Source organism: Procambarus clarkii, chromosome 87 (genome assembly GCF_040958095.1).
Source record: "Procambarus clarkii isolate CNS0578487 chromosome 87, FALCON_Pclarkii_2.0, whole genome shotgun sequence".
Classification (NCBI taxonomy): Eukaryota; Metazoa; Arthropoda; class Malacostraca; order Decapoda; family Cambaridae; genus Procambarus; species Procambarus clarkii.
This window is the reverse complement of record NC_091236.1, coordinates 8669294-8681368: the sequence shown is the minus strand read 5'-3', so window position 1 is coordinate 8681368 and position 12075 is coordinate 8669294. Positions and strand designations below refer to the sequence as shown.

General features: G+C 46.1%; 2 protein-coding genes across 2 annotated transcripts; both read right to left on the bottom strand.

Annotated features, from left to right (window-relative positions):
• Positions 1 to 6692: 6692 nt before the first annotated feature.
• LOC138358886 (uncharacterized protein CG45076-like) lies at positions 6693 to 7521 on the bottom strand. The gene is made up of 2 exons (XM_069317237.1): positions 7503 to 7521; positions 6693 to 7408 (listed from the first exon to the last, which is right to left on the bottom strand). Exons 1-2 carry the CDS (start codon positions 7519 to 7521, stop codon positions 6693 to 6695), a joined length of 735 nt encoding a protein of 244 aa, XP_069173338.1.
• LOC138358926 (uncharacterized) lies at positions 7227 to 11639 on the bottom strand. Its single transcript, XM_069317367.1, has 3 exons — positions 10940 to 11639; positions 8235 to 8536; positions 7227 to 7932 (listed from the first exon to the last, which is right to left on the bottom strand). Exons 1-3 carry the CDS (start codon positions 11278 to 11280, stop codon positions 7532 to 7534), a joined length of 1044 nt encoding a protein of 347 aa, XP_069173468.1. The 5' UTR covers positions 11281 to 11639; the 3' UTR covers positions 7227 to 7531.
• Between the last annotated feature and the right edge of the window lie 436 nt (positions 11640 to 12075).

The following is a 12075-nucleotide window of genomic DNA, read 5'->3' as shown; positions in this document are numbered from 1 at the left end:
TTAAAATAGAAAGAAGCTACATAATTTTTGTAATATTTAACATATTACAGGTGTGAGACACCTGTCGTGTGTTGTCTGTTATTGTCAACATGGCCGCTGCCGCCTTGAGGGCTGGCGGCGGGTACACGTCGTGACCAACCTGGGTCGGTCTGTTCTCATAATATCTCTTTACATAATCCGTTCAACCCGTCGCCTAATATCGTGTACTACGTATGTCAAATAATATACTAACTTCGGTAGTCGGATAGTTCATAATTTGCACAAATTATACGAGGCTCTGAGGCCCTTCCAGGTGACAGCCTGGCCTCGTAAACAATGGTCAAGTGCTCGTTAACGCCGCGATAGTCTTACTTATCTACGAGTGTGTGTGAAAGTGATAAGTGTATATCATCCGAACGACAATCTTCAATCACCTGGATGGCGAGCCTGCACGAGTAAGTACCATTACACGTTGTTTAGTGAATCAGGTTGGCGGCCGACATCATTGGGGCAAATGGTATTGATAGCTTTACAAATTGGCTGGTCACTGCCCACAGTGGGCCAAGAGGCTTGTTATGGTGACTCCTACTTATGTTATTCCTACAAGCTATCAAATAGTGATTTAGGCAGATTTGTATGTTATTATTTGGCTTGATGAACACAACCAGTTTGATTGTTGCCGCCGGAGGCGGCTTGTTTATTGTGCACCCCATACCCATCCTGTGAGCGGTAGCGCAAAAAGGATTACAGAGGGCACAAAAGGTCTTTATTAGACCTCATCTTAGAGTATTACATAAACAATTTCACCTATCCTTCACACCTTATAGTTACAATGTCAGCTAGTTACAGAGAAAGTGCTATTACAAGAGTTATACATTTACAGTAAGTCATTATACATTAATGGTAGGTCTTATCGCTGAACACAACCAACTGGACACGAATCCTGGACCTGGATGGGGTTCTGGGAGTAGAAGTATAATAATCTGTGGTTTTCTTAAACGTAAGTCAATATTATATTTTGTGATTTATGCAGTCTACTAACCTCACCTTTACTAGGTGAGGTTAGGTAAGGTGTTTCGGGTCTGGTGTTTAGGGAATGTTCACTATACATTCTGAAAGTGAATGAAGCACGTTTCAAGTGATGGCTTCAAACATGGTCAAGTTTACTTTTAAGAGAAATACTGATATAAATATTAGTACGTCAGTATTTGACAACTTTTGAACCTGACTGCCTTTTATTTTGATGTTCCAATTTTTACGTGTACCTGATTACGTTCCAACTTTCAAAATCAAACACAAAATGCTTCATTCTTTTTCCTATGTTCTACAATGCTCATATCACACTACTACCTTTTTTTTTACCACGTACAGCAAATGCAAATAATTGCCAATACCGCGTAAAATTAAATCAACGAAATATTCACAATTTTAGTAAACAGAAATATTAACTTGTATTGCATTTTAAATGGCTTTTTAGGCTATATACAGTTCGTTAAAATTAACAAGTGTGTTGTTTGAGGGTCGGCTGCGGATTGGACGAACATAGTACTGCATATACACTTAAATCGCCATGAGTTCAGTTATTTTTTTTATTATTAACACATTTAGGCACATCTGGATTTGTGTGAAATCCCCATCACACAGGATGGTTAGTCATACAGAGGCATGTGATAAGTAGTCTGCACTGGCAGACTATACTATACACTATAGTCTGCACTTTGGGTGCATTATGAGGATATCATCAACACCTGAGTGAATAAGGTAGCAGTGATACCGAGTCTCCATCTCGCAGGATGGTTAGTCATACAGGGCCATATGTTCAGTATGAAACGTGTGAGGATATCTCATAGAAATTTTTCGTTAAACACTGGCAAATTTTGGGTGCACTATGAAGATATCTTAACGCATAAACCTATTATATACAAGAATATCATAATACATAGTCTCATTTTCTGGTGTGTGGTTTAGTCTATACAAATATTAGTTTGTATTTGAGAGAATTCCGTTTATTTTTTACAGCATGTGAACCATCCTACTCAGAGGCTGATATTTACTATTGGCTTCGATCGTCATTATGTTTCAGTACGTTTATCGTGGAGTGGTTGACGATTCAAGATGGGTTGATAGGACACAGTCGTTTTTACCTATTTTATATTCTTCTAAAACTAATGATACGGACATTCATGACGCTACTTTGTTATTTAACTCGTAGAACTGGTTGTGAATCATTGTAAATCTATAAGAGAGAATCTTCGAGATTAGTGGGACAAACTTTGCACTGTGATTTGTGACTGAAAGTGGAGTGTCATAGGGTGGCTGAAGGTTCACCCTTTTAAGAACATAAGAATGAAGATAACAGTGTGTGTGTTAAAGATTCGCTACCTGGAACAAAGTTCCAAGTAGCACGGGCTATGGTGAGCCCGTAACGAAGATAACAGCAGAAAACCTATATTGATCCATACGAGGCAGCGCCTATTTATATCCACCCAATCTCATTCATATATATATATATGTCTAGCCTACGCTTGAAATAATCAAGGGATTCTACTTCTATTATGTTTTAAATACGATTAGATTAAATTTCAATAATTAGAGAGGCCAATAAAATCTGAAATGTGGGATTGATTGTTCATAGAGTGTTTCCGAACTTTGTTTCGGCTGTATTGACGTTGAATCAACGTCGATAACGATTCAACATTGAAGGTTTATTCGAGCATGTTTTGTCTACGAGGAGGTTAAGGGAGAGAGGAAAGGAACCTGAGACAGGGAAGGAGAATGTGCAATAGAGAGGCAAGAAGGAAGAGTATGAGAAGGGAGAAGAGGCCCAGGTACCTCCGCCTCCCCTCCCCTAGTCTTATATTTGAATTTGTTGCTAAAAAAATCTTTATTTGGTAGGCAGACGACGAATCACAATAACGTGGCTATAAAGTTGATATACAACCCACACATTTAAAGATGAAACAACGACGACGTTTCGGTCCGTTCTGGACCACCATCATGTTGATAGTTCCAATGTCGTGTTGATATATATGGTCCTTCAACCGGGGCTTGAATCTGGGCGATATATCGCTTTTGCATATATTGTCTGAATTATTTAAAGGTCCTGAGGCTTCTACTGAATTATTTAGGGGGTCCTAAGGCTTCTACTGAATTATTTAGGGATCCTGAGGCTTCTACTGAATTATTTAGAGGTTCTGAGGCTTCTACTGAATTATTTAGGGATCCTGAGGTTTCCACTGAATTTTTTAGGGGGTCCTAAGGCTTCTACTGAATTCTTTACGTCCTGAGGCTTCTACTGAAATCAAGTCAGGGTTTCACGCTAGCTGACAGTATTATTATAAGGTGTGTAGGGATAGATGTAATTGTTATTGTAATCTCTGATTAAGGTCCGATAAAGACCTTTTGTGTCAGCTGCAATCCTTTTTGCGCCACCGCTCACAGGATGAGTGGGTTGCACAACAAACTAGCCGCCTCCTGCTGCAATAAAATTAATCAGAACCTGCATACACTCTGGTTGTGGTATGAATTCTACCCTCAACACTTCTCTTCATATATACGTATACCGTCGACTACACATACCACTGACCACGTGTACCGTCGACTACACATACCACTGACCACGTGTACCGTCGACTACGCATACCACTGACCACGTGTACCGTCGACTACACATACCACTGACCACGTGTACCGTCGACTACACATACCACTGACCACGTGTACCGTCGACTACACATACCACTGACCACGTGTACCGTTGACGTTAGAAAAAAGTACTTTAAGATATAAATCTGCAAACAAACTACTACAGAGGATTTCAAATATTAGGTTCGTTTTCTATCTTCGTAACAATAATTGAAGTAGACTTATTTTTGGTAACACACTCGGAAAATAATACAAGCTGGTAAATCTGTCGATATGCACTTGTTTTTCTTGTTTTTAGTATGAAGGTTAAGAGGTTGGGCGTGGCAACTGTGTTCTCAAGTGTCCTTGAAAACCTGCCGCGGCCTCTGTGCCGTGTCTGTACGGGTACCCGCCCTTCCACGCTCCACAGCTGACGTTGCCATTCAAATGTTTTGTTCAGAAATGTTTGTAAATAGATTTTTACCTTGTATCCGTGCCTGTAGTAGCCACGTGCCCGCCTCCTCTTCAGCCTAGGCCAGGATTTATGATATTTTACGTGTCCACTTGCGAAACCTGCACATCTTTCCTCAGTTTTGTCCTGAACTATATGTTGGACGAAAGTAGACTTGCTGGTTGTTCAGTAAGCTTTGGTGTCATGGTTTTATTAGACTTCCAGAGCAGGAGTTCGTTGCTGGGGAGTGTCCATTACCCTCGGGGAGGGGAGGGGGGGACCTTGGGGCTCAATCTCAGTTTTAAAAGAAAGTTTGATTAAAATAAATTATCACCGTCAGTAACTGTACCGAGATTCCTTGTTGTGTTTGCACAACGACGGCAAAAAAATCTCGTCAGCTGAACCTAACTTGTGTAAAGTAAACCAAGTAAGTAATTATCAAAAGTAGGCGTAAAGTAAACCAAGCTATTGTCGAAGTCTTGCTGGCATCTAATAGGACTTGTGGTGACGATGGTGATATGGACAGTGGTGAAGTGGGTGTGGTGGGGGGGGGGGGACATTTACCCCTAGGTATGGGGACATGTTGGGTAATCCATAGAGGGTCGACAGTTTGGTGAATAGGTGTGATCCCCCCTTTCTCATGTTGGCCCCCCCCTCCCCCTCTCATGTTGACTCCCTCCCCCTCTCATGTTGACCCCCTCCCCCTCTTATGTTGACTCCCTATCGCCCACAGCATGGGTGTGGGGGTGTACCGTCACCCACAGCATGGGTGTGGGGGTGTACCGTCACCCACAGCATGGGTGTGGGGGTGTACCATCACCCACAGCATGGGTGTGGGGGTGTACCATCGCCCACAGCATGGGTGTGGGGGTTTACCATCACCCACAGCATGGGTGTGGGGGTTTACCATCACCCACAGCATGGGTGTGGGGGTGTACCATCACCCACAGCATGGGTGTGGGGGTGTACCATCGCCCACAGCATGGGGGTGGGGGGTGTACCATCGCCCACAGCATGGGTGTGGGGGTGTACCATCACCCACAGCATGGGTGTGAGGGTGTACTATCACCCACAGCATGGGTGTAGGGGTGTACCATCACCCACACCATGGGTGTGGGGGTGTACCATCACCCACAGCATGGGTGTGGGGGTGTACCATCACCCACAGCATGGGTGTGGGGGTGTACCATCACCCACAGCATGGGTGTGGGGGTGTACCATCACCCACAGCATGGGTGTGGGGGTGTACCATCACCCACAGCATGGGTGTGGGGGTGTACCATCGCCCACAGCATGGGTGTGGGGGTGTACCATCGCCCACAGCATGGGTGTAGGGGTGTACCATCGCCCACAGCATGGGTGTGGGGGTGTACCATCGCCCACAGCATGGGTGTGGGGGTGTACCATCGCCCACAGCATGGGTGTGGGGGTGTACCATCGCCCACAGCATGGGTGTGGGGGTGTACCATCGCCCACAGCATGGGTGTGGGGGTGTACCATCGCCCACAGCATGGGTGTGGGGGTGTACCATCGCCCACAGCATGGGTGTGGGGGTGTACCATCGCCCACAGCATGGGTGTGGGGGTGTACCATCGCCCACAGCATGGGTGTGGGGTGTACCATCGCCCACAGCATGGGTGTGGGGGTGTACCATCGCCCACAGCATGGGTGTGGGGGTGTACCATCGCCCACAGCATGGGTGTGGGGGGGGGAGTACTATCACCCACAGCATGGGTGTGGGAGGGGAGTACCATCCCCCACAACATGGGTGTGGGGGTGTACCATCACCCACAGCATGGGTGTGGGGTGGGGAGTACCATCCCTCACAACATGGGTGTGGGGGTGTACCATCATCCACAGCAAGGGTGTGGGGGTGTACTATCACCCACAGCATGGGTGTGGGGGTGTACCATCTCCCACAGCATGGGGGTGGGGGTGTACCATCGCCCACAGCATGGGTGTGGGGGTGTACTATCACCCACAGCATGGGTGTGGGGGTGTACTATCACCCACAGCATGGGTGTGAGGGTATACTATCGCCCACAGCATGGGTGAGGGTATACTATCGCCCACAGCATGGGTGTGAGGGTATACTATCGCCCACAGCATGGGTGTGGGGGTGTACTATCACCCACAGCATGGGTGTGAGGGTATACTATCGCCCACAGCATGGGTGTGAGGGTATACTATCGCCCACAGCATGGGTGTGGGGGGATGGGACATATTGGGTAATCCATTTGGGGTCGACAGTTCTGATCCAATGTGGTTCATCAGACAAGATTATAGGTTCTTTATTAAAAATATCTGGTGTGTCTTGTACTTTATTGAGAACATGGGCGTGCAGTGACGGCACTGAACATGGGCGTGCAGTGACGGCACTGAACATGGGCGTGCAGTGACGGCACTGAACATGGGCGTGCAGTGACGGCACTGAACATGGGCGTGCAGTGACGGCACTGAACATGGGCGTGCAGTGACGGCACTGAACATGGGCGTGCACAGTGAGCCACGCCAGATGCGCACAATTCAACAATGTTCAACATTGAAAATCTGACTCACATCATGGATATAATATGCATCCTATCAGTGCTGCCATTGGTAACACTGTCACTGCTGCCTGTAGCACTGCCAGCAGTGTTTAAAGCGCCGTCATGACCGTTGCTGCACACAGCACTGCTTGTTCTGCACACAGCACTGCTTGTTCTGCACACGGCACTGCTTGTTCTGCACACAGCACTGCTTGTTCTGCACACAGCACTGCTTGTTCTGCACACAGCACTGCTTGTTCTGCACACAGCACTGCTTGTTCTGCACACAGCACTGCTTGTTCTGCACACAGCACTGCTTGTTCTGCACACAGCACTGCTTGTTCTGCACACAGCACTGCTTGTTCTGCACACAGCACTGCTTGTTCTGCACACAGCACTGCTTGTTCTGCACACAGCACTGCTTGTTCTGCACACAGCACTGCTTGTTCTGCACACAGCACTGCTTGTTCTGCACACAGCACTGCTTGTTCTGCACACAGCACTGCTTGTTCTGCACACAGCACTGCTTGTTCTGCACACAGCACTGCTTGTTCTGCACACGGCACTGCTTGTTCTGCACACAGCACTGCTTGTTCTGCACATAGCACTGCTTGTTCTGCACACAGCACTGCTTGTTCTGCACACAGCACTGCTTGTTCTGCACACAGCACTGCTTGTTCTGCACACGGCACTGCTTGTTCTGCACATAGCACTGCTTGTTCTGCACACAGCACTGCTTGTTCTGCACACAGCACTGCTTGTTCTGCACACAGCACTGCTTGTTCTGCACACAGCACTGCTTGTTCTGCACACAGCACTGCTTGTTCTGCACACAGCACTGCTTGTTCTGCACACAGCACTGCTTGCAGTGCCCTCGGCAGACTTGTAGTGCGCAGAAAGATCGTCACGTGTCACTGTACTCTCCTTACAGTGTGCCATCACTTAGTGTTTATTTTTTACTTTTTTTTAACTTTTCTGTCTGACTGTTTCGGTCGGATTCTTCCAGGTTGAAGAGAACTTCTTGAATCCGCATTTTAGCTAAAGATTTTGACCTATCAGTTAACTTTTTGATGGCGGCTGCTATATATTTCCCGAATAATTCTTCCTCCTCCTCAATGTATTCAGTCTTCGTACTTAATATTTTCGGCTTAACGTCTGGAGTATGGCAGGTCGGTACACTACGGAGTTTATACGTGGTTTCAACGGCTTCTGTTGGTAACTGTTCTTTATCCTTTTTAATTTGGTCTCGCGGGCTCCCTGTCCCCTTGGCCCGGCCTAGACTGCCAGATATATTCTTGATCTGGATTGGCAAACTGTCAAGTGACAAGTGGTTGAGCTTCTTTGCTCTTTCTGAAAAGAATTACAGCAGTTAGTGAAATGTATAATTTGAAGATATGCAGGCGATGAGTCACAATAACGTGGCTGAGGTATGTTGACCAGACCACACACTAGAAGGTGAAGGGACGACGACGTTTCGGTCCGTCCTGGACCATTCACAATCGACTTGAGAATGGTCCAGGACGGAGCGAAACGTCGTCGTCCCTTCATTTTCTAGTGTGTGGATTGGTCAATTTGATAATTATATTTTTACAGTGCAGTTTTGTACAAATTAAATGTAATGATGTAGAAACACATAAGGAGAAGAAACTCACTTTTGGGTATTTTCTCGCTGTCCCACTGACCAGTCGACAAGGAGACAATGGGAGTACTGGAGCTTTGGACGGACGAGAGTGTCTCTCCGCCATCGGGAGCAACAAAGCTCTCACTCCCTTCAAGTTCCTCATCCATCCACTCCACAATCTCCTCTTTGATGGGTCTGCCGTCCACAGTTGTCAGTATGAGTTCCTCGGAGTTGAAGGAGGTAGAGTTGGAGTTGTCATCGTGAGCTTCAGAGTCGCTGGCTGCTGCCTCTTCACACAGTACAGTCTCCACGTCCTCAGGCCCAACCCAGTGGCTGCAAAAAGTGGTAGAAATAACTCCCGTACCATTCCTTTCCCCCGTCCCATCCCAAATCCTTATCCTGACCCCCCCCTTCCAAGTGCTACATAGTCGTAATGGCTTGGCGCTTTCCCCTGATAATTCCATTCCAAGCCCCCCCCCCCCCTTAGGCCAACTACTGACAGTCCCCAGGATGCAACCCACAACAGTTGCCTAACTCCCATTGACTTGCTGCTAGATGAATTGAGGCATAAAGTGAAAGGAAATATGCCCAACCATTTCTGTCCTCGGGTATTTGAAGGAGTTCATCAGTTGTGAGCCGAGGACGTATACCAATGTGCAACATGTATTAATTTAGTTCGGAATAGATATAAGTGAAGGGTTAAAGATCTTGGAGACAAATTATAACTTACGACCCTTAATTAATTGTCCGCACCTCTTACTGTACGTAAGACATCTTTTTCGCATTCGACCACAGCGTAAAATATACAGGGAAATTATAACCACTGCGAAAGTGACATTTTCTAGGCTTAATGATTATACGGCTGCCGTACTTTAAGTGGGTAAGTAAAGTTCTAACGCTTTAGGTTACCTGGTTGATACCTGGTTGATGGGGTTCTAGTTCTTCTACTCCCCAAGCCCGGCCCGAGGCCAGGCTTGACTTGTGAGAGTTTGGTCCACCAGGCTGTTGCTTGGAGCGGCCCACAGGCCCACATACACTTGTTTAGGCTCCAGAGGTTAGCTTAACCTCTGGAACAGAGGTTAGGCTAACCCCTGGAACGTTCACAACGGCATTAAACTGGTGTTTTAAATTCCTCGAACCTAACCTAACTTGAGGACCCACGAATACAAATTATGTCATCACATCAACTTTGTGAGCTGCTATGATATTTCGTACGTCAATTTTGGCCTCGGGTGGTGGGGGGGGGGGTGTATACGTCAAAATACGACGTACTGCTCAAGTGGACGGGTTCAGCCAGTGCATTTTTTACGGAGGGGAATAGAGAGAACGGAGTCGATGATCGCAGATACTACGTCATGGATATTAATATGGCCGTGCATGTACTAGTATCTCTTCCCTAACCAACAACTGTCATTCTCCAGGTTGGTAAATTCCCAGGCACCTATTAACATCGTAAGGAAACAAACCCATCCTCCTGTTTAGATATATCACTTTTTGTAACTTTGTGGCCCATATATATGATGGGCCATGTAGCTGGTCCATCTAAACAGGAAGATGGACTGAAGAAAATGTCTCTCCCTGTCTGGGAACTGACCAGTCAGTTGCTACACTGCCCCATCCATTGTGCAGTTTCTGCTAGATGTCACCTTGGCCTTCATATAGTCTATATAATGACTAATAAACAAAATAATTTTCACTTCTGTAAACTATAAGACATGTGAGTGTTGTTGCCACAATGACGTAGCTGTTAGTTCTCTCTATTTTCTACTCCGTAATAAATACAACTTGTTTTGCCTAACTAGAACAGTATGAACCTCGGTAAGCTGTCTAGCCTATAACAATGGATATCAAACGTCAGCGTTACTGTGATTTAATTTGTTTTAATAAGTCGCATTTTTAACGTATTGGTCGATCCTGTAAGTGCGACGTACTGCCAGTTACGTCGCCTCTAACTTACACATGTACACATACACAGTATGTGCTCACCGACCATAAGTGTTCACTAAACAAGTGCAGGAGAGCTTGCAATGAAGTGCTCTGGTACTAGTTGTAAGTTAATTCAAAATTCAAAGGATTTGGGTTCATGAAAGGCGTAAAAGAAATAAAAAAAAAATAAAAAAAATGTACAAAAGGTCATGTTATGGATCTGTCGCCAGTGGGGGATTAAGCTATCGCTAGTATAGAAAGAACTTGTTTAAGATTCGTGCTACTTGGAACAAATCGTTCCAAGTAGCACGGGCTATGGTGAGCCCGTAGTGGACTTACCTGGCACAGGAGCGGGGCTGTAACTTGTGAGAAGGAACTATCATCAGTAGGGTAATTATATGAATCAGAGTGTGATTACAAGCTAAAGACGTGTTTTCTGTTAGTTTCCAAATGACCGATCCTAATGTATGGTTATGTAACCCATCCGCTCGCCTAATACGTCGCATTATTTACGGAATCGACCAATTCGTTAAAATGCGACGTATTAGGAAAAAAATCAAGTGTCGTAATACTGATGTTTTCTAATCATCGGCCTCTATAGGTTTGGTGGGTTGCTTGGGTTCGTAAGTTTGTTTACGCAAACCGGTGCATTTTTTGTGGCAAATTGAGGGACGTGGCAGTTATAATATTCCCCTAGAGAATATATATATATTTTAAGAATTGGGCTCATACGAGGCAGCTTCTATTTACATCCAATTCGAGCCGTAGAAAAAGTTAATTATTTATTAACAAGCAGTTTGGGGGGAGTACCTTGGCAAGATGGTATACACTTCGGTTTCCGGCGCTCTGTGATTGATGTAAGAGTGTAGAAAGTTCATCTGGTCGAAAAACCTCCATTTCGGCCGCTTCCTCACTGCATCACCCACCATGATGGACTTCCTGTTCCTCACGTAGACGTCCCGCAGCGTACGCCATCTCTCTTTGCACATCTTCCACTCCCCCGGGCAGCCAATGTCCTTGGCGATCTGCGACCATGTCTGTATGCATTTACGCGAATCCTTGTAGTCTTTGTGGTGTACGTCATAGAGGTGCGGATGTTCGCGTACTTTGGCGATCAGAGCTGCTTCACACAGTTGGCTGGTGTGCGTCATGGCGAGTGCGTTGCGTCAGTTGGCGGTGGACGCGTACGACCAATCACAAGCCAGGATATTATCGACGTGGCCTGGGGAGCGGCCGGGCTATAGTCCCGTGGCGGCGGGCGCGCGTCCGTCGCTATGCTCCATGCTGCTTCCCCGGATCGTTCGCCTCTAGCTCAACAAACACTCCACTTCTACATGCGCTACTTCATGACACAGATGGAAACGTCCAGTTTGAGAACTGTAGTGAAAAAAATCCGAGGAGGACTGCGACGTGTGTATATCACTGCAGATATGTGTTGAGTCCGTCCACACAAGTGCGTGGGAGACAGAGAACTGAGTGCATCGTCACGTGACTCCCTCGGACCGACTCGGGAAGTGTCGTACACTCTCGGCTCTTGTTGGCCTATCAATCGTGCGGCGTGATACGCGCCATGAAAATGTCAACATTCTTTGTTCTCACAATTCACGTAACTCATATATCCCAAGTAACATAATGCATATAGGAAGAATTCCTTCTTATATCGACGAATAACGCGTTTGTTTACAATGTACGACACGTTTTCCCAGTGCCGTATGCGTCCTATGCGGACGCTTCCCGCTTGGGGTATATTGCAGGAAACATTAACTATGGAATGAGGCTATTCTCCTTGTCACCATAGATAGTATACTATTTTAATGGCTTGTATGCTAAATGGAACTATAAGGCGTCTGTAGTTGGTGATGCATAAGACATGCCTGACGTAATCATGCATTCACAATCACACCTGATGTAATAACACCAACATGTACTTGAATGTTGTACCGGGG

Coding starts and splice junctions, on each gene's coding strand:
- LOC138358926 (XM_069317367.1), bottom strand. CDS start 11,280: ATGACGCACACCAGCCAACTGTGTGAAGCAGCTCTGATCGCCAAAGTA. Junction 8,537..10,939: donor GTGTATACCATCTTGCCAAG/GTACTCCCCCCA, acceptor CACTTTTTGCAG/CCACTGGGTTGGGCCTGAGG. Junction 7,933..8,234: donor CAGCGAGAAAATACCCAAAA/GTGAGTTTCTTC, acceptor AATTCTTTTCAG/AAAGAGCAAAGAAGCTCAAC.